General features: G+C 41.5%; 1 protein-coding gene across 2 annotated transcripts; it reads left to right on the forward strand.

The window, feature by feature from the left end:
- The first annotated feature begins 224 nt into the window (after positions 1–224).
- On the forward strand, positions 225–20,307 carry DDX3X (DEAD-box helicase 3 X-linked). Of its 2 annotated transcripts, XM_013941695.2 has the most exons (17): positions 225–405; positions 2,982–3,039; positions 4,141–4,191; positions 10,400–10,523; positions 11,642–11,782; positions 11,869–11,968; positions 12,347–12,482; positions 12,962–13,047; positions 13,631–13,729; positions 13,809–13,969; positions 14,171–14,315; positions 14,415–14,559; positions 14,799–14,980; positions 15,070–15,187; positions 16,184–16,340; positions 17,290–17,417; positions 17,774–20,307. In XM_013941695.2, the coding sequence occupies exons 1-17, from the start codon at positions 361–363 to the stop codon at positions 17,854–17,856; spliced, it is 1,959 nt and encodes a 652-aa protein (XP_013797149.1). In that variant the 5' UTR covers positions 225–360; the 3' UTR covers positions 17,857–20,307. The 2 variants fall into 2 exon arrangements, with proteins under 2 accessions (XP_013797149.1, XP_067153930.1); XM_067297829.1 differs by lacking the exons at positions 225–405; positions 2,982–3,039; positions 4,141–4,191; positions 10,400–10,523 and adding an exon at positions 10,564–11,089.
- The last annotated feature ends 1,274 nt before the right edge of the window (positions 20,308–21,581 follow it).

Genomic DNA, 21,581 nt, shown 5'->3' on the forward strand with positions numbered 1-21,581 from the left:
CCCTTCATAGAAGACTGAGCAGAAGGGCCCGCGCAGATCTCGCGATAGCGTGGGCTGCCCCTCTCCCCCCCGCTTCTCCCCTGGCGCAGCGCGGTCGTTTTTTCTCGCGATAGCGCTCCCGCAGGAGAAAGGGGGAGGGGAGCGATCCGGCAAGGGGCGGAGCTTGCGTGCTGAAGTCAGCGCGCGCCGCCGGGCAGGCGGGAGGAGCGGGGGCACTATATAAAGGCCGGGGCCGAGGCGGGGGGGTTTCAGTTAGAAAAGCGATTCGAGGCGGACGAGCGGCAGCGGCGGCGAGTTCCCCAACCCGGCGAATCTGAATTTCTCGAGGCGGAGCGGGGCACCCCGAGACGATCTCTCGTTATGAGTCATGTGGCGGTGGAAAATGCCCTCAGTCTAGACCAGCAGGTGAGGAATGGGCCCCGGAATGTGCGCTTGGGGGGGGAGGGGGCCCCGCTCCGTTAACCGGAGCGCGGCGGCGGGGCGGAGGAGAGGCGCGCAGGAGGCTCTGGGTGGGTGGGGAGGTAGGGATGGAGAGAGAAACGGCCGAGATTCTTCTCGTTTAGGATTTACCTCCTGTCGCAATCCGTGACTGCTCGCGTCGTGGTCTTTTATTTTCTTACCCTCCCCTCTTCCCCCTCCCCCCCCGCGCGTTTTGTGTCTGGCAACCCCACCCTTTCCCCCTCCCCCCCCAGCGTGGCCGGTTTGTGGCGCATTCAGTTGTTGCGCAGTTTCCGTCGCGCGGCGGCTCCGCGCCGCGTTGGGTTTTTTTTCCCCCGGTGGGGGCGCGCGATCCCCGTGGCGGGGAGCGCAGGGGTGGGGGGCGGGGGGGAGGGAGAGAGGAGGAGGAGGGGCGGCGGGCGAGCCGGGATCTGCGCGTGCCCCTGCGGCCTCCTCGCCACGCTCCAGGCCCGGCTTTTGTGTGGCGGCGAGCGATGATGGTAGCGTTGGCTGCCGGGACCCCTGGCGGTGGTGGTGGGAAACGGCCGGGCGCGGAGGAGGAGGAAGGGAGGGGGAGGGAGAGAGAGCCGGGATAATGGCGGTCATTGTGCTTGTGACGGCGCGGGGGGCGGCGCGGCATGCTTTGTGTTGGCGCCCCCCTTCCCCGGGGAGGGGGCTGGGGGAGGGGGCGCTCGCGGCCGCCTTTGTTCCAGCTGCGTCAGCAGGGCCCGGCGCCCGCCTTCCCGCTCCCTCCCTCCCTCCCTTCTTCTCTCCGGTGAGCCCCGGGCCCCGTGACGCAGCTGAACTCGGCCGCCGGGTGCCTCCGCCGCAGCCGGCAGGTCTGCGGGCGGCTCCCGGCACCGCGACGTTTGCTGCTGCTCCCCCCCCCCCCCCCCCAATTCCTTTTCCTCCCTTCCCCCGTTGTGCGGGGCGGAGTCAGGCGCAGGCCCCAGCCCAATGTGGCGGGGGTGGATGGTTATCTAATCCTGGGAGAAGCGTGGGGGGGGGGACCCGGCCCCTGTGTCGTAGCGAGACCCAGGGCGGGCAGCTGGCACGGCGAGGCAGCGCTAGCCCCGGTTGCCGCTGCCCTGGAGTCTCCGGCGAAGTAGGTCAGGGAGCCGGTCCCCCCTTACCCCCCCCCCGGCAGCACGTGATGAGGGCCGGCTGCTGGATTAGCTGGGCGGCTGCGGCTGCTCCCTGCTGCGCCGAAAATCCCAACCCGCAGTGCCGGCTGCGCCACCACACTGAGATGGCGGCCGCGCCGGCCTTCGTCGCTGCGCCATCGCCGAGATCAGCTTTTGGCTTGGAATGCCCCCACAGTGGAGGCTGTCGGGGACTAGCGGGAGAAGATCTAGGCTTCATTCCCGTTGACTAACTGCCCATAGACAGATGAGAGCGGCTTTTCCCCACTAAATCGTTAAGGGTTTTTTTATTATTGTTCAAAAAATGCTTGTGCTTTTTTTGACCTCATGTGGATGCTTGGATCAAGTAAAGAAATCGGGCTTTAAGTAATAACTGTAGAGGAGGTCATAAGAGGTGTGTGTTCCCCCCCCCCATCAGAGGCTTTTCAAGAATCTGAATCCTAGTGTTCTAGATAGCAGCGCATGTAATCGGACATCTTAAAGGACAATGTTTTGGGATCTTTGCTTTGGACTGATTGAGATCCTGCTGGAAGATTTTTCTGTGCGGTTGCTCTTGGCTAAAACTTAAAATATTTAAACATGTTTTGGTCTTTCCAAATAAGTTTTTCCATCTTACCATGCAGACATAACTACTATAAGCTGCTCCTTATTTAGCAGGTTGCCTTGTGCTGAAATGAGTTTGTATTTTGCTTAGCATGTAATTATAACATTTCAGTTGAGACCTGAACTGAAATACCTATTCATGGGCTTTACTGTGAGACCAAAGGCTGCATACATGTGTAAAAAAGGCAAATCAAAAGCTGAGTTTGCTAAGCTAATTGTAGGAAGTAGTCACCTGACCTTTTGAGAACAATATCTGCTTTGCACTTTAAGACTGTCTCAGTAGTATTAGTGCAGCCTTCGAAGAAATGGACAGCTGTCCACATGTCTGCAGTTTGAGTGCCTGACTTGGTTTATGCTGTCATCAACTTAGCTGCTGTAGACACTTTACTGGTTTTATAAGTTAAAAGTTGTGCCTTTGACCTCAATCAGAATGTGTTTCAATGGACCGAAAGACATTTCGGAGTGATACTTATCCTGTCCATAAGTGAAAGTCTGTAGTATTTCATTTGATGGGTGTAAGATAGTCTTCTGAACTTGCTGCCTATGTGGTGCATGTTTAATGGTGGCCATGAAAACACTTGAAGACAATATTCACTGTTACTCTTTGGTACCAAAGATTAGTTGCAGGTTTTTGTCATTGATGAGACCATAGAAACCAATTTCTTCGTAGCAGTGACTTGTCAGAACACTGCCCTTTCATGATCAATATAAAGGGATTTTTCTTTTTTTCTTTTTTTAATCTTAGCATAAACTCATATAACATGTCTAATATTTACTTGGCTGTTTTATTTCTTCTAGTTTTCTGGTCTAGACTTGAATTCCTCAGACTCTCAGAGTGAAGGAAGCTCTTCAAGCAGTAAGTATATGCAAGTTTGCAAGTATGTTGTTTTAAAAATGGACAGCTCTTGTAGCTGTGAAAACTTCTGAAGCCAATATTCACAGAGAGTGATGAGGAAATGCAAGGAGGTTGTTAGTTGTCTGGTTTAGTTAGGACCACTTTATTCAGCAGTGGTATGGCATCTGTAAATTTGTTTTAAAAACTTTAGTGATGTTTTGCCTTAGGTATTGAACTAACCTGAGAGACTTCAGTGTCTCAGTCCTGTTGCTAGCTTTTCTGTTCCCTGCATTAAGTCTGAGAGAGTCCAGTCTTCCAATTTTGTTGCTAGTTTTTCTGTTCCCTCCAGTCAGAAAGCTGAGGTTAGTGATTGCAGTAGTAATGTGATGACCTGTCTTTTCAAAATATTCAGCTAGAGCCAGAATGTTTGAAACCAAAAGTTCTAGTAGTTCACTGCATTAATCATGATTCACTGGCGTACAAGCATTCTCTGACATACAAGACACAAATATGCTGAGAAGGGAACTTCTAGGGGTTCATGTTCTGCTCCTGCCTCTGGTGCGTTATGATTTACATTGTTTAGCAGATCGATGCTTCTGGATTGTAGATAAAGAATGTTATTTAGAGGCAACTACTTGGGACTGTTGGCTAGATATCAGCTGAACTGATTGTGAGAAGGAGAAGTGCTTACTGACACTTACAATACTGCTATCATTATTTGAATGACATAATGAAAATCTTCAGATGCTCAAATATCTGGGACTGGTTTAAGCCTTAATTGGTTTTAGGGAGACAGGCTTTCATCACACATACTGTGATGTCAATTAAAGGTATGTTTGACTTAAGCAAAGGAAATGCAAGACGTTTGTATTTTAAAAAAAGACAGCTACATAAATAAGAATGCATTCCTTGCTTTGGACTTCTGGAAGAGCTTTTGAACTGAGAAGTGTATTAAGTGCTGTATTAAATATTATAGGGACTCCTTGTTTAAAGACTGTAAAAGGCCCTACAACTCTGATGCAAGACATCTTCTAAGCAAAAGCTGTTTTAAAAACTAGTATCTCAATACACCCTAACCCTGCAGTCTTGTAACGCTCACTTTTTTTTTTCCGCTTCCTTTAGAAGGCAGATACATTCCTCCTCACTTACGGAACAGGGAAGCTTCAAAACAGGGTATGTATCAGAAATATGGTGGCAACACCTGTGTTTTTTTGTTCACTTTTGAATCTGTTTTAACAGACTGCTTATTAAGGGCTTTGGTACAACTATTAAGTGACTGTACAGACTGCTTGACTGTTCTGTGCAAAGCCTGTAACTTAATCTTGCTGGTAGCCTGCTAGTGTTGATTTCTTCATCAGGTTAAATCTTAAGCTTGACTTCAGTATCTGATTGGCAAAATGTCTTCTGTATCTCACCAAGCAATTAACTGTGATTGAACCAAGATGGAGTCTACAGCTGAATTTCTATAGCTTGTAATCTTGTGCATCAACTTTGAATGACTTCTGACAGTGTCAGTTTTTCTGTTAGTGACTGTGATATAAAACTTGCAGTAACTAGTTTAATCTTGCAGCTGATGAACTTCTAAGCAAAAACTAGTTTCAGTTTTTAAACAGAGGTTTAGGTGCACTTGACTGTAGATGCATGAAAAATAGAACAGAGAATATAGATGTTGCCCTTTCCTAGTTCTTGTAGTTTCAGTGGAAAAATACAAGAGTACTTGCAGAAGGTTATGTGGAATGCTGACACATGAAATGTGAAATGCATGACCAGTGTTGGTCATATGTTTGCAGAGGGTTTGTGCTGGGAGATGGCTTTTTTGCTTGATTTCTTTTTTCTAGAACAAAACTGGATAAAGAAACATTTTGTGGAATGCTTCAGTAGAGTAAAAGATGACTTTTAGTTGTAAGATGACGGTTGCGCACGCTGCAGTGTTTGTTACACACAGTGATAATGCCCTGTGCAAATACAAGAAAAACACTTTATCCAACAACTATTAAACTTCTGGAATGGAAGAACTAAAATACTTTCCCCTATGATAGAGGTTAAATTAGTAATTGATGATTCATAGTATTGTAATGAGTGAACTTAAATCCCATCTGTTTCTAAAGCAATATTGTGGACTTGGTTGCTATTTTGTTCCAGTAAGACTCTATGCATGGCAACAAGACTTTCTCTGGAAGAGCAACAGGCTTCTGCCCTCAAGAGGAGTGAGTGGGAGAAGAGTATTGAAAGACATGCTGATACAACTTTTCACACAGTATTTCTGGATGTTAAGTTTAGGACTAGATTAAAAACAGTGCTCTGCTCCTGTTTTGTGCTATCTGAAGAAACAAAATGGTCTTTTTTGCCTTGTCTTCATGTGTTTCTAAAGTAGTCTTTTGCTTAATGGAAGCCTGGCCTACAGCACCAAAAGGATGCTGAACAGCCTGTTATGAGGACTGAATGTATTGAGGAAAGTACAGTTACTGCTTTGCAACTCAGTGCTTTTGAAATTCCCAGTCACCTCAACCTCATATGTGAGCAGTCTTCCAAGAAGTCCACAAGCTGAACCCAAGCAGAACATGCTGGCTTTTTGAATGCGAGGAAACCAGAGTCTGAGTTGACTTGTGGCCATTTGCTGTTTATATATTTTTTTCTTACATGGTAACTTGTACCAAATTCCAGGTTAATATTTGAGAATATCAGCTAAGGAGTTTGTAGAGAGTATTTTTTATCTTCCTTCAATTTACAGTGTGACTTGTAGGTATGGGGTGTCACTATTTCACCTTTTTATGGAAGGCCGGTGTTGAAGCATCACAATACACATGTGATCCAGTGTTTTCTGAAGACTGGGACCTTTGGGTGACTTAAAGCGGAAAAAGTACCTGTTATCCCAGATTCTGCCTGTGAGATGTCTTAAAAGTGTCCGTATTAAAAGCTGTCCTCTAAAACTCTTTCTCTGGGCTGGAGACCATCTTGCTACACTTGAGTGAGATATTTGAGCTGTCTCCTCAGTGAATTCAGTTACCTTTAAAGTGGAAAATGCATAGGTGTTCCAGTTTAAACCTTAGCCTTCCAAAGGTTGGTTGAATCCTGCATTCGTATTACTTGGACTTCCATAACTAAAAGATCATATTATGGTTATTCAGGAAGTAATTCTGTTTTCTTTATGGTGTTTTTCTTTTGATAGCTATGCTAGGTTTAGACCTTAACACCTTTCAAAAAGGTATACAGAAATCTTGATCTAGGTTTTGCACATGCCTTGTTTGAATAACTGAATATGCTGTCAACTGCCCTTGGTAACCTAGTAGTTCTGAATTTCCTTTATACCTGATTGAGTATTATATCGCTGTACTCTTCATGGTTCTGCAACAGGAAGAACATATTAGCTATATAGAAACTACTATTTGGGTCAGGGTTTCCACCAAGAAAAGCTGTCACTGGATGTCATCCGTGCAGTGATGTAAAGCTATGCTATTCTATATTGTAATTTGAAGTCCTGCAGTTTTAACATTATAAACTAAGTAGTCATATGTAGATTTACTTTGTACTGTTAAAGATGGCTACTATGCTGGCTGTATTGATGCTATTCTTGGAGACTGTGCTAGCCATGCACGGGATGTACCTTAGTATAACAGGCAAACCAAACATTAGATAATAATGGTATGAATATGTAACAATTCTTGATGTAGCCTTACAAGTGCAGTAGCCTGTTTGAGTTTTTTATTGATTGTAAAAAAAAATTGGTCAAATTACATAGTGGAACTGTTGCTCTTCAGTAATCCAATAGAATGGTCTTGCTCACGAACCATGACCTGATGGATTTCCCAAGTAAGTGTTAAATAAATATTGCAGCTCTTAATGTAGCTCTTACTTCAAAAGGTAAAGGAATTGTAAGGAAGAAAAGGAGTGTGTGCTGTTTTGTTTTTTTTTTTTTCCTACTGTCTTCCTAGATAGACTTGCTTAGAACAGCTAGGCTATAGTGTCTAGCTTGGGGTTCTCTGTTTTTTCTGTAGCTGATTATGGTGTAGTAATTCATAGATGCTCTGTTGTGCAATGGACTCATGGCTAAGAAAGAAATGACTTATGGAAGAGGACTCAAGCATTTAAAAATAGCTGTTCTTTGTTTTGTTGTACATGAGGAGCTGATCATGCTTGTAGTTTAACTAGCTATTGGCAGGGGAAGCATGTTAAAGGGTCTAGAGGTTTTCTGTTTAAAAAACCTGCAGTGCTCCTCTAGTATGTTAGGTAGCTTCAGCTTACTCCTTTCCATACACATACAGACCTGCTCCCTATTTTAATACTAATCCATTAGCTTTATTCTTGGGAACAAGCCAGTACAGAATTACAAGAAATGTGATAATGCATAAAAATACATGGATGACTTAATGGTAGTTTTACTTTTGAACTACTGAAGCTACAGTTTATGGAGCTCAGTATGCTGGGCTGTCTGGTCAAGAAGCCTCTTGCATTATGAACTTCAGACTCTATATCAATAAAGCATGATGATATCAGATCACTTGCTTGATAAACTTCCTGAAAGCTGCTCTTGAATATTTCAAGTGAAACCTATTGTGTAGTAGTAGATCAAGGAATAAATGCTAGAAGTATTCTCACATTTTAAAACTGATGATTGCTGCTGCATACAGTGGCTTTTCAAGTAAGCTCAGAAAGATAGGTGATAAGCATTGTAATACCTGAATGAAAATACAGTCTATCCTTTGGAAGCATGTGACAATAACTTAAAGGATTGAGAAACAGCTTGACAATACTATTCTTTAAGTGTAAGAACTGCAAAATTGCATTGGAAGTACATTAAATTCTTGAATTCAAACTTAGTCCTTCAGTGAGAAACGTGTGGTAGATTGAATCTAGCATGTATGCTTTTTATTTTTTTTAAAAAAAGGTCTTAATGTTTTAAGGAATCTTCCAATTCCTACAAGGTCCCTGGGCTGGCTTCTCTAAAGTAGACAAAACTGTCTGTGGTCTGATATGGGATGCTTTAGGTACTGCATTTCTTTTTGGCGGTGACTTTAATGTGCTGTTGGCTGTTTTAAGTTATGATGATGTCTTCTGTTAGCTGGTTGCTCTTAAGGGCTGAGTTTTATTGCCTGGACATCTGTTTTCTTCTACACCAATCAACCATTAAAATCAAAATAAGAATACCAAAATGAACGTGGAGTTAAGGGCACTGGTCAAGAAGGGTACATAGGTATTTAAGGTAGTGCAGCAACCAAGGTGTGTGGGGTTTGTTTTTTAAAACATGGCAAAGTACCAGCTTAAATTGGTGCAGCTTTAGAAAGCTAACAAGCTACATGAGAAAGCTTACTTTGTATGGCATTGGGAGTCTAAAATCTTCTTTCCATTTGGAACTGTCTGGACTTGATTGAAAGTCTTGATGTAGTACAGAGCCAGCCCAGTTTTCTGGATCTTGGCACTAATCAGTAACTAAATCTATGTTTCTGAAAATTGCCCTATTGGTATGACTGCTGTTATTTCTGGGCAGGATGACACATCTCTGATGTTCAGTGTGGCTTAGCCACCAAGTGAGAGTTACTCATACTAAAATCTGGGTTTTGGTGTCTTCTAAACAAGCATAACTTTATTTCATTCTTAGAATTAATGAGGAAGTAGTATGGTGCTCTTGTTCTTTCCTCAGAAGTCTCTTTAAAGTTAGCTTGTCCTTAAGTACTTGAGTGAATCTTTTTTCCACAAGAATTTTCACAGCAGGCTTCCATTATCTTGCATGGTAATAAACTTCATGTGTGGGTTATTGTTATCTGTTCCACTTTAGTCTGACCAAGTGAGTGATACTTATTGGACTGGCTCTAAAGGTGCCTTGTACCTGACATTTGCCCCATTCTTGTGGAGTGGAATTGCTTCCCCCCCCTCCCCCCCCCCAAAAAAAACCAAACAAACAAACCTCTTCAAAGAACACCTAACAAGTCACAGTAACTGCTGTAGCAAAAGTCTGTGAGCCCCAATTAGGGATACAGGTCTAGAAGAACCTCTTTCTCTGGAACAACTGTATTGTCTGTTACTTGCATTCTGCCACAGTGATGCAATCCAGCAGCTGAATTAGTGCTGTGGGGTTTGCAAAAAAAAAAAGTGCTTGTTGGTATGAGTGACATCTCCCTTTATTTCACTGAACTCTGCCAAAGAATTCCTCAGCTGAGACTGGGTATGTAATATATGAATGGCTATGACAGTGACAACAAGCTGAATTGCTGTGGTAGTGATCACAGTGGGTTTGCAACTAGAAGAACATCTGGATTTGATGACAGAGGTAGGTGTAGGGGAGGACACTTAAAGCTGTCATCTTTCAAGAAAAATATGAAAGTGATTATTCTTTTGAAAAACTTAATATAGTATTGTTTTCAAACTCTAACACCAAAGCAGTGTTTAATGCTCTGCTTTTTCTTCTTGTCTCACCCCTCCAGTAGCTGAACAAAAATAAGGCTTTTTATCTACTCAGTTTGTTCTTAGGATCTGTTGCAAAGTACCTCATCTTTCTCTTGGAGCTAATGTTATAGTTGCTAGCATCTGCTGTAGACAGGTTTAATGTTAAGTGCTCTGCAAAGTTCATGTGGTAATTCATGGTAAAGAACTTAAGCTCCTTATTTCTGCATGGTGTGTTTAAAATTTCTCCTTTATTCTGTCTGTATAGATTGTTCTGTGTACCTGCAGTATGACAAAACACTAACTTCTGTGTAGGATTTTTAATGCGGAGACTTTATATCAGTTGCTATACTCACCAGAGCCCTAGTTAATCTTCCCCCACAAAAATGTGTCTTTAATGTCAAGGCTCTGTGAAGGCAGAGAACTGATGTGGAACTGGAGGAAGAATTCTAAACTTGGCAGGAATTCCAGTGTCTTTAATGTTTGTTCTATTGATGTATCTGAGGTTTTAGTCCTCAGGTATTTTGGTTATTAAATTCAGGACTGGATTCTGATGGTAGTGTGTTCAGCTTGAACATGCTTGTTCAGCTTGCCCTATGTTAATAGGGCATTAAAGCTTGGGGAGGCTTATGCTGTTCAGAAACCCCCAGCCATATTGTATGTCAGCTTTAGTTTGAAGTGCCCCTGAACCTACTGTCTCTAGAACTTCTCTCTCCAAAGTAAGCAGCTTAAATGTTGGCCTAATATAAGTGTTGTTCTAAACATGATGTGCTTGTATGTTAGTGTCCTGAAAAGAGTTTTCAGCTGTCTTGTAGCTTCATGGTAAATCCTGATTGGCAAGGAAAAAAGGTTAATGGAATAACTCCTGCACTTGTACATTTTCCCTTGTTTTGATGACTACCTGCCTTTTCCTGTTGCATACACCTCACAGGGAAGATTTGCTGGGCAGAATCTCTTGCTTTTTCTTATAAATGCCTGGACTAAGAAATATTTTCTTTGCTAGGTTTTGATAGCGGTGGCTGGAGCTCTAGCAGAGACAAGGATGCATACAGCAGCTTTGGTGCACGTTCTGACCGTGGAGCAAAATCGAGCTTCTTTGACCGTGGAAATGGGTCAAGAGGAGGAAGGCAAGTACTTTCTTTGGATGATGCATAGTAATTCTGCCTCAGCACCTGTTCTGGTAGCACACCTGCTATCTCCTCTGTCAAAAATCTCTTCTAGATGTGAAGAACAGGATAAAGTAGGAGGACCTTGGGAGGGAAAGGTGGAATGAGAGAACCTTGCTTTAAAGCTACAGGTGTTCCAGGATGGGAAACTTGCTTGTGTTGAAAGATTTGCCCTATAGCCCAAGCCCAGCTACTCCCTGATGCTGTAATGACTTGCTATTTCATGAAAAAGTTGCTAGATGGGCGGCTGCTATCAGAAAATCTTTAACAGCTGTTGGAAGCACTTAACATAAAATACATCAAAACTGATTTTTTTTTGAGCTTTTTTCCCCTTGTTAAAAAGTGTAGTTAATAAAACTGGGTGAGACTCTTGCAGGTTCTCTGCCTTACTTGATCAGTCTTACACACATCATGCGTATGCACAAGTGTGGTGAGAGTGACCTTTATCGACTAGTAAAGCTGACGCTAGTCCTGTATCCAGCCTTTTCTCAAACATGGTTTACCAGACCAAAAACTAAACAGTTGAGGTAAGGATTTTTTTCCACCTTCTTTCCACGTCAGTAATACAGGTGAGCTCCCTCTTTATATAACCTCAATTATTTGTCACACTGCAAATTTTATAATTAAGTTTGGTCAGGTGAGTGGTGGGGGATTACAGGAACAAGTTGCAACGCTTAAAGATTGTGTCTCTTCTGGAGACACTTGCACATAATGTGGAACTCTGGAAAAGGTGTTATGGGGAGAGGGAGGAGACTACCAGTGTCCTCATAAGAGGTTTAATTGAAGCTCTCTCAAAACAAAAAACAAAACAAAATCCACCAAACTTGAGTTGCAGCTCTGCTGGCAGAGCACAGATTTCTTTAAGGTACACTTAACCAAATCAAAACTTTTGTATTTTGTTTGGATTTAGGTTTACATTGTTAAGAAGTTACTTTGATCTGCCAAATCATGACAGAAAAGAAACTTTCTTTCCATAATATAAAATAATATGATCTAAGGGTTGGGACTAGACTTCAGTTTTGCATGTCAAACAATCCTTTTGCCCATGTGTGGTGGTCTGATGTTCTTGCTCTGTTTAGGTATGAAGAGCGTGGAAGAGGTGGTGACTATGATAGGAGTGGCTTTGGTAGATTCGATCGTGGTGGAAGTAGCCGCTGGTCTGACAAATCAGATGAAGATGACTGGTCAAAGCCTCTTCCCCCAAGTGAACGCCTGGAACAGTAAATAATAGAGTTGTATAAATTAACATGTAAATTAAAATAGTTGATTTGACTAGCAAGTAAAATACCATCTTTTCTGCTTTTAGAGAGCTCTTTTCAGGAAGCAATACTGGCATTAACTTTGAGAAATATGATGACATTCCTGTTGAAGCAACAGGCAGCAACTGTCCTCCACATATTGAAAGTGTAAGTCGTTTATTTATAATCTGATTGGTGTCTCTGATCTTGACAATGTTAAATGTATTTTCCAGGTGAAACTTGATGTCATGCTTTCTAAGCTGGGGAGGGAAGGAAGCATAAGAATGTTCTAGCTAAGCTGTTTTGCAGGAGAGTTGCATTAAGACATGGGAGAAGCTGTATATGCTTATTCAGTAACACTTGTTCACTTAATTATGTGAGATTTGTCTTGGAACTATAAACACAAACAAGTAGAAGTGCTTAGGTGTTAGTCTATTGCAGTAACTGTTCAAGCATGGACAAATGATTTCTTGAGCCTTTCTGGTTAGGGGAGGGTTCTGGTTGAAGGGAAAGAATCCCCATTTTAACCTTTCAAATATCTTGCAGTTCAGCGATGTTGACATGGGAGAAATTATTATGGGAAACATTGAGCTCACACGATACACCCGTCCTACTCCAGTCCAGAAACATGCAATACCTATTATTAAAGAAAAGAGAGACTTGATGGCCTGTGCTCAGACAGGTAAGTTAGTAATTCTGCTTGCTACTTAGTAAGTAGTAAACTAAATAACTACTTAGCCTCCCTTAATAGAAGTAGAGTTTTATATACCTCAAACTGCAGTTAAGAGACTCCTAAGGGAGTACAACCTCATCTTCAGAGTATACTGAAACACCTCTAGTGTTGGAAACTATTAGCTTAGTCTTGCTACTGCTTTAGATGTGGCTTGAGTGTGGATTTACCATGTTTGCCTTCCCCTTGGAGGGGAGAAGTTTATGGCTTAAAACACATTCACTTCAGAGGTGTTGTGCTGAGGTGTTTCCTTTTTTCATAGATAGCATCTTTGGGCTAAAAAGAATGCTCTAATGCCATAGGTAGTGTCCTTATATCTAATACAGATATTGCTGGGGATATGTCAGTGACATAGGTTTAGGTGCCATAATTGACAGTACAACAGCTCTGATGAAAGTTACTATTAATAACACCGAATTGTGTCCCCATAGGTTCTGGAAAAACGGCTGCATTTCTTCTACCAATATTGAGCCAGATCTATGCAGATGGCCCTGGTGATGCCTTGAGAGCTATGAAGGCAAGTACTTCAGTATCTAGTCCTGCAGAATCTAAACATCTTTTTTGCCCCATAGGCTGATTTTGACTGAGAGCAACATCTGGGTTTCAGTGCAGTCATTATTTTGGGGGGCAGTAGGCAAGCTTGTTCCAACTCCAGAAGCCTCTAGCTTTTCCCTTGAAAAGTGCAGTCTGTGGAACAGCCTGTCACTTTTTTCCTATCTAAAGAATTTATATGCATGACTGTCTTTTTAAAAAAAAAAAAAAAAAAAGCCTGTTTTCAAGTGGTGCTTTCTGTGTAAGCTGTAGGAGTGCTTCACTAGCTACAAAAAAGCTACCTAGCAATAGTTGTATGTTATAGTGGCTTTAGGATAGGAAAAAACAGGCTTTCTGATATTCTGTGGCTAGAGTAGATGATGGTGCTGGTTATAGGGGACAAGCTTGTGCAGCTATATTACTGTTAACATATGAACAAGTACTTGAATCTTGGGTGCTGTAATAAGGCAAAATTTTGAGTTGCAGTGCTCAAAAGCATGGCTGAGAGGTAGCTGACAGTAGCTATCTACTTGCTTTTTGAGTACTCATTCCAAGTGTTTTTTCTTCAGGAAAATGGAAGGTATGGACGTCGTAAGCAATATCCAATCTCGCTGGTCTTGGCTCCAACTAGAGAACTGGCTGTGCAGATCTATGAGGAAGCCAGAAAGGTATATTATCTAGGTGATCAGTATTATAAAATAGTCTGAGTATGGTTTTTTTAGAGAGCTAACTTATCTTGCTTTACAGTTCGCATACCGTTCCAGAGTTCGTCCCTGTGTTGTATATGGTGGTGCAGACATTGGTCAGCAGATACGTGACTTAGAACGTGGATGTCACTTGCTTGTGGCAACTCCAGGACGACTGGTTGATATGATGGAGAGGGGAAAGATTGGACTGGATTTCTGCAAGTAAGTGAACTGCTCTTGTCTGTATACTGATGACTTGACAACTTGAAACTCCACCTTTTTGAGGGGAATCTAGAGTTAGATGACACTTAAGATCTGGCTTTCAGTTTGTAAACATGTTGAGAGAACATTTAGTCCATTGTCTGTCCTGGGTTAAGAGTTAAAGTTTTGAAGCATAACATGTTTTTTTTAATAATTATTTAGGTACCTAGTGCTAGATGAAGCTGACAGAATGCTTGATATGGGGTTTGAACCTCAAATTCGTCGAATTGTTGAACAAGATACTATGCCACCAAAAGGGGTTCGTCATACCATGATGTTCAGTGCTACTTTCCCCAAGGAAATCCAGGTATCTTCTTTGTGAAGTGCTTTAATGTTATGGCAGTTGCTAGACTTGAATTTTATCTCTGGAAGGGGAAAACCAAATTTTTTTTTTTCTGTATTTTAGATGCTTGCTCGTGACTTCCTTGATGAATATATCTTTCTGGCTGTTGGCAGAGTGGGCTCTACATCTGAGAACATCACACAGAAAGTGGTGTGGGTGGAAGAGTCAGACAAACGGTCATTTCTGCTTGATTTGCTAAATGCCACAGGTAAAGACTGTTTCAGAGAATTTCAAGGCAGATCTAATGACTGACTGAGGTGGTAACCTATATTAGGTGAAGGAAGAAACTTCCTTTTTGTTTTCTTAATGTGCAGTGGATGTCTTGCATGCAGTTTTAAGTTGGTGCAAACTTTTCTGGTACCAGAAGGTGAGGGTGGAGAGTGGGTTTGTGGTGGTGTACTTGGCTGTGCAGTTTCTGGTGCTAACCTGTGATCTAATTACTGTTAGGCAAAGATTCCTTGACTCTGGTGTTTGTGGAAACCAAAAAGGGTGCAGATGCTCTGGAGGACTTCCTCTACCATGAAGGGTATGCCTGTACAAGTATACATGGAGATCGTTCTCAAAGAGACAGAGAGGAAGCGCTGCACCAGTTCCGTTCGGGCAAGAGCCCAATTCTTGTTGCTACAGCAGTAAGTGAAATGCATGAAAATGGGAGGTGATAGGCATATTTTGCTTGTGGAATTTTTGCTAAGATATGATAAAATCTCTTCACCACTAGGTAGCAGCAAGAGGACTGGATATCTCAAATGTAAAGCATGTCATAAACTTTGACTTGCCAAGTGATATTGAAGAGTATGTACATCGTATTGGTCGTACAGGCCGTGTAGGGAACCTTGGTAAGTAAAGTCTAGAATGTCACAGACAATTTCATAAAGGAGTTGCTAAGTGTAGTATTGGCTAAGTAGGAGTTTCTAACTACAAAATATGTCAGAGAAGCCCATGCATACCCTTCTGTGACCAAAATGTATTGCTAGCAAAACTGTAGTATTGGATATAGCTTTCCTTCCTAAGGAATTTGAAAGCCTTTTTCAAGTTGTTATTTACAACTGGAAAAACACATAAAGTGAACTTAAAGTTACAGCTCTTAAACTGTGAACGAACCCAGAAAATGGAGGGTCTGTTTTTTAGTTTGTACCCTAGGAGAGCTTCCTGGAAATACCTACAGAATTGTATTGAGCTTAAAATCCCTACAAAAGGCATACAAGTACCTGGAATACTCATTGTGCTTAAGCACAGAAAAACTTGATTTGTTTAAAAGCTTACTGTAACTTTCTGGTGTCAGACCACTTCTGGTAGATCATGTAGTGTGTCTGGTTTTGGATAAATAGAGAATGGGGGAGGGTAGGGAAGAATGGTGTGTGTGGCTTTGGGTTTTTTGTTATCTTTGTTTAGCAGTTAGGCTTAAAAAGGCTCACTCATGCTCACCTGCTTATGTGAGGTCCCAGCATATCTGAACTTGAAAGTCCGCTCACCCTGTGGTGATGCTGTTAGAATGTAGTCAAAATATTAAAGCAGTATCTAAAACAAATGCTCTTGGAGCACTTCCCAGATGAGTAGCATTCGGTAAGCAGCGTCTTGGTGACACTCAAACATTTCTCAAATCAAATAACACTTTACTTGTGTTTCCTTTTACTACTGTCTAGTCAATGTGGAAAGTAACCAATGGTTTTATTATGGCTAGCACTGTCACTGCTGAGTGATGTTCTGACACCATATATAAGCTTGATTTCTGTTGCTCACATAAAGGGCAAGGGGTTATGTGAGTGAGTATGGTAGAATGCTGTTGCAGTATATTTGCTTTATGTGGGGCTAAAACTGACTATTTACTTTAGGCCTTGCCACCTCATTCTTCAATGAGAGGAATATAAACATCACCAAGGACTTGCTTGATCTTCTTGTTGAAGCTAAGCAAGAAGTACCATCTTGGCTGGAAAACATGGCTTATGAACAGCATCACAAAGGGGGTGGCAGCCGCGGGCGATCTAAGAGGTAATGATCTGAACTTGGACTAAAGGTATACAGTCTGTTGCAGTGCTGTTCTGTGACTTGTCTTCAGGTCTCAAAATAGTTAAGCTCTCATTAGATATATCAGGAGGTGACAGCTAAATGTTAATTTAGTTTTGTTTTATCCAGTCATAAAACAAATAAGATGCTTAGTTTGCTGCTTAAGAGGAGAAACAAATCTTGTGTAAGTGTTTATGAAACACTTCTAGAAATCCTTATCTGCGTGTGCCAGAGTTGTACCTTAAGAGTTATTTTGATGCTAAGGAGATGATGTATGGTTTTTGGCTTAAAGCAGAAAAGGTACGAGAGCTAGACTGCAGATGCTCCGGGATATAAGGGTAAGTAGGTAGTACTAGTTTAAAATGGAACTACATTCTGCTGGATTATAGTGGAACTTCCCTTGTAAAAGAGACTATTTGTGAAATAGTTCTGCTACAAAAACCTGAAATGCTGCTGTGAACTGGTAATGGTGAGATATGTAAATCTGTGTTTGGCTGTGAAAGTTTTGTCTTAATTCAGATAATACAATTCGACCATGTGAATCCATATAATGGATTTTTCTTAAAGTATGCATGTAAAATGGCTGTCATCTTCTGTGGTGTGATAGATGGTCATAAATGCATCACCCAAACAGATACTCCAGGTTTGGGAATTCCATGGAAAAGAGGCTGCAGTGAATCAGATCTCAGTAGGACCTGAGAAAGTAATTCTTAGTGTAACATGAAAAGTTCAACATAGTAAACTTTCCTTTGCTGTCTAGAATGTACGTGTTGCCCTTTCTGGATGCTTATGGAATGTAGCACAGTGCTTGTACTTGTTCTTTGCTAGCTCTGTCTGGTAACCTGAAATGAAGAAATTCTGTACTTCAGTCTTGACCTTTGCACTAAAGCGTGAGCAACTATACTTAAGTACTTGTTTTTTCCCCTCTATGTAGCAGTAGGTTCAGTGGAGGATTTGGCGCCAGAGACTATCGAACAAGTAGCGGTTCTGGCAGCAGTAGCTTTAGTAGCAGTCGATCAACTAGCAGCCGCAGTGGAGGAAGTAGCAGCAGAGGATTTGGAGGTAAGAAGAAAAGTGGGTAGGCATGGCTGGCAATACAAAACCAGATCCGAAATGCTTGCTGTTGTATTCCAGAGGTAATGCTTAAGCATTATTTCTCTGTGTGTTATGCAAAGTCTCTTTGACCTTTGCAGAACTAGGTTAGCACAAGTTACCTGTAGCCATCTTTTGAATAGTAGTACAACTGATGCTATCTTTCCAGCATCTTGGCTTAATGTGTGTGTTTGACAGTGCTTTGTGGGGTGGGGGGAGGAGTTCATTTAATAAATATCTTGTCTGTGCCCTGGGATTTTTCTTGTTAAGAAGATGCAAGTCTTCAGTCGGTAACTAAGCATCATTGGTTTTCTTGCCTTTCATAGGTGGTGGCTATGGAGGCTTCTACAACAGCGATGGATATGGAGGAAACTACAACTCCCAGGGGGTTGACTGGTGGGGCAACTGAATCTGCTTGCAGCAGATACCTACCAAACAAGCTAATATGGAAACCACATGTAACTTAGCCAGACTATACCTTGTGTAGCTTCAAGAACTCGCAGTACATTACCAGCTGTGATTCTCCACTGAAATTTTTTTTAAGGGAGCTCAAGGTCACAAGATGGAAACAAAGGAATAAGTAGCCCTATTTTGAAGGTGGTTTTGAAGACTCTATTGCTGTAGTCAGGATTAACTCCCCTCCCACCCATCCCCACCCAGAAACTGCATTTATAATTTTGTGACTGAGGATCATTTGTTTGTTAATGTACTGTGCCTTTAACTTTAGACAACTTTTATTTTGATGTCCTGTTGGCTCAGTAATGCTCAAGATATCAATTGTTTTGACAAAATAAAAATTACTGAACTTGGGCTAAAATCAAACCTTGGCACACAGGTGTGATACAACTTAAACAGGAATCACTGATTCATCCATAATATTACAAAGAAAAACTTATGCGGTAGCCTGCATTAGGGCTTTTGATATTTGCAGATTTGAAAAATAAAACATCTTGAAGCATATCAATGCAATTAGTTTCTAATGTGGCAAAACTGTACTAAGTTAAAGTTCTGATTTGCTCACTCTATCCTGGATAGGTACTTAGAACCTGATAGCCTTTAATAAGCCATTCCAGTCATGATGAGATGATGTATGGATACATGCATACATTAAAAGCACTGTTTTTGAAGTTAATGCAAGTAAATACAGCAATTCCTTTTTCAATATTTAGGCAGATCATTAATGTGAGCTAGCCAAATGTGGGCGGAATATTACAGGGAATGTTTAAGGTCTGATAACTTGAAATAGTTTTTAGGAGAATTCATCTATTTAGACTTTTTAAAAATGCCTGCCATATGAAATTGAAATGGTAGAATGGCTGACCATGACAGTGATTGGTCCTCCTTAAGGGCCTGACTGAATTTTTGGTCTAATAACGCATGCTAGTGTTGATGTTTTTTGGTCAAGAGGGTATGAACAGGAAGAATTATGCAGCAGGCTTTATTTTAATGCAGATTCACATTACTCTGTTCAAGCTGCATGGAGATGTTAAACTGGCTTACTGTAGACTTTGTAAAATGGCTCCAGAAGAGTAACAAACAAATCTGAGATCACAGAGGTTGGAAATGTACATAAACTGCACAAGGTTTCAATTCTGCTATTAAAGTGCAGTTTTAGTCAGTTTTAGTTGCATAGGTTTCCATTGTATTTATAGTCTGTTTATGCTAAATCTGGCCAAAGACGAGTATTGTCCACCAGAAAAATGCCTCTGCCACTTGGAATTTCTGTGCTAACTTTGTGGCCAGAGCAGGTAACAACTCTAATCTACAGTGGCATAGGAAAATGGCAAAAATTTCCTAAAGTGCAATAGATTTTTTTCAAGTGTATTGTGCCTTGTTCTAAAACTTTTATTAAGTAGGTGCACTTGACAGTATTGAGGTCATTTGTTATGGTGCTATTTCAAGTCTAGGTTTAGGCCCTTGTACATTTTGCCCATAACTTTTTACAAAATACTTCTTTTATTGCACATTCAGAGAATTTTATATATGTCTTGTGTGCGTGTCCTTAACTTCCAATCTTATTTTGTCTCTTGGAGATTGAACGCAGCTTGTTTAAGGAGAAGGAAATAGATTCTAAAACTTATTTGGGACCATGGGAATGATAGCTGGGAAGAAAACTATTTGCACACGACAGATTTCTAGATACTTTTTGCTGCTAGTTTTGTGTAATATTTATTGAACATTTTTGACAAATATTTATTTTTGTAAGCCTAAAAGTGATTCTTTGAAAGTTTAAAGAAACTTGACCAAAAGACAGTACAAAAACACTGGCACTTGAATGTTGAATGTCACCGTATGCGTGAAATTATATATTTCGGGGTAGTGTGAGCTTTTAATGTTTAAGTCATATTAAACTCTTAAGTCAAATTAAGCAGACCCGGCATTGGCAGTGTAGCCATAACTTTCTGATAGTAAAACAAAAATTGGCAACTTAAAATTGAACATGCCAAGGTTTTGATACACTTGTCTTAAGATATTAATGAAACACTTCTAAACACTGATGTGAAGTGTCCAGATTCTCAGATGTTTGTTGCGTGAGTTTTGTTTAGTTGTGTGGTTTTTTTGGTTTTTTTTTTCAGTGAATGTCTGGCACATTGCAATCCTCAAACATGTGGTTATCTTTGTTGTATTGGCGTAATCAGTGACTTGTGCATTTTAGCAAGTTTTATCAGCCAGCAATATTTTCAGTTCAGATACAAGGATTCACAACAATATGCAAGAATGGATTTAAACTTGCTGAATGTGAAAATTTGAATTTCAAGTCACTGTAGGTTTAGAATTGCTTATTGTATTAGTTTAGATGCGAGCACTGCATGTGCTGTGCATATTCTTGATTTTATTAAAATAAAAAAGTTGAACTGCACAGTCTATTCATTTGTTCAGCGTCACTCTTCTGGTTAAAATATTAGTATCCCAAGTCTCATTCACGTGCAACTCTAGAAGCAGGTGAATGCAGTGTGTGGTACATAACATCAGTGGGATTATATATAGCTGCTAAACTTAGGTTATGGCTATAGCAGCCACAATGCTGGCTACTTGTATTATGCAAGTTTTCTAGAGACAAATCCTAACCAAGTAGTTGCAGTACAGAGGAAAAGATGCTCTGCCCCCCCTCCCCCCCCACCACCCCTTGGGTACCAAGTTTGGCTTCAATGGTGTAAGCTTAAGTGAAGTTCATTGAGCTCATGCTTGGCCACTCTACTGTTAAAGCTCTTAAGTCTTATCTCAGTCTCTGAACTTAGCTTAAATGTCTTGCAGGAGAGAGCTTTAACTTTTACATCCTACCTGTTTTTTTGCTAGGCAGCCTCCCTGAAAATGAGCAAGTGTGTACTAGCCTGGGGTGATGGTAACTTTTTTTCTCCCCCCCTACCTGCTCCAAATTCTTTTGAGATTAGCAGCTCTACCTTTTGATTCTAGTTTTAAATCTGTGTTTCTAAAACTATGGGGATTTAGAGCTATTGGTAAGCTGGACTGAGCTCACGTAGTGGAATGTTCAGGAGGCTGCAGCTGAAGGAATAATTTTTGTCAGATGTCTCAAGTCCATCAGTAATGTATGTGCACTTAGAAGTGTGGGAAGGAGGAAATTGGAGCATGCTCACAAGCATGGTTTGACAGCTCTGCTCTGAATGCACTTTGTGGACCACACCAAATTTACCTGCTTTAGACTTGCACTAATCTCCATCCTGCAGGGCTTTGTGTTGTCATGCTATGTCCCTGGATGTCCAAAATGCAGTTAAATAGCTTCCAAAAGCTCTGACCTGGTAGGTTGTTCCATATATCAGCTGAAATTGTAAAAGTAATCATGAACTACAGTTTGGAGAATAGCTGGATGAAGTACTGTGCAGTGTGGAGGGTGGCTCATGGGATCCAGGAAACCAGGCCTCAAGCAGAAAGGCCTGCATTCATTGCTTTGAGTGCCAAGTCTGGTCCTGGCATTGCCTACGTGGATGGTGCAGACATGGCAGAAGTCATCAGGCAGCTGAAATTGCAGGAGCACAGTGAAGCAATTGTAAGACCTTTGGTGCTCTCTGGAACAGGGAAAACAAAGGTTAGTGGAATGATCCCTAAAACAGGGAGAACAGGACTGGAGGAGGAAGCATTTTAGTGCTATGTGTTGCAGAAATGCTTGGGAAGATG

This window comes from Apteryx mantelli, chromosome 1, assembly GCF_036417845.1.
Source record: "Apteryx mantelli isolate bAptMan1 chromosome 1, bAptMan1.hap1, whole genome shotgun sequence".
Lineage (NCBI taxonomy): Eukaryota > Metazoa > Chordata > Aves > Apterygiformes > Apterygidae > Apteryx > Apteryx mantelli.

Excerpts from the sequence above, each read along its gene's own strand:
- DDX3X (XM_013941695.2), top strand. The coding sequence starts at position 361 with ATGAGTCATGTGGCGGTGGAAAATGCCCTCAGTCTAGACCAGCAG. Across the intron at positions 10,524-11,641 it reads AATGGGTCAAGAGGAGGAAG|GTATGAAGAGCGTGGAAGAG; the intron begins GCAAGTACTTTC and ends TGCTCTGTTTAG. Across the intron at positions 11,969-12,346 it reads GTCCTCCACATATTGAAAGT|TTCAGCGATGTTGACATGGG; the intron begins GTAAGTCGTTTA and ends AATATCTTGCAG.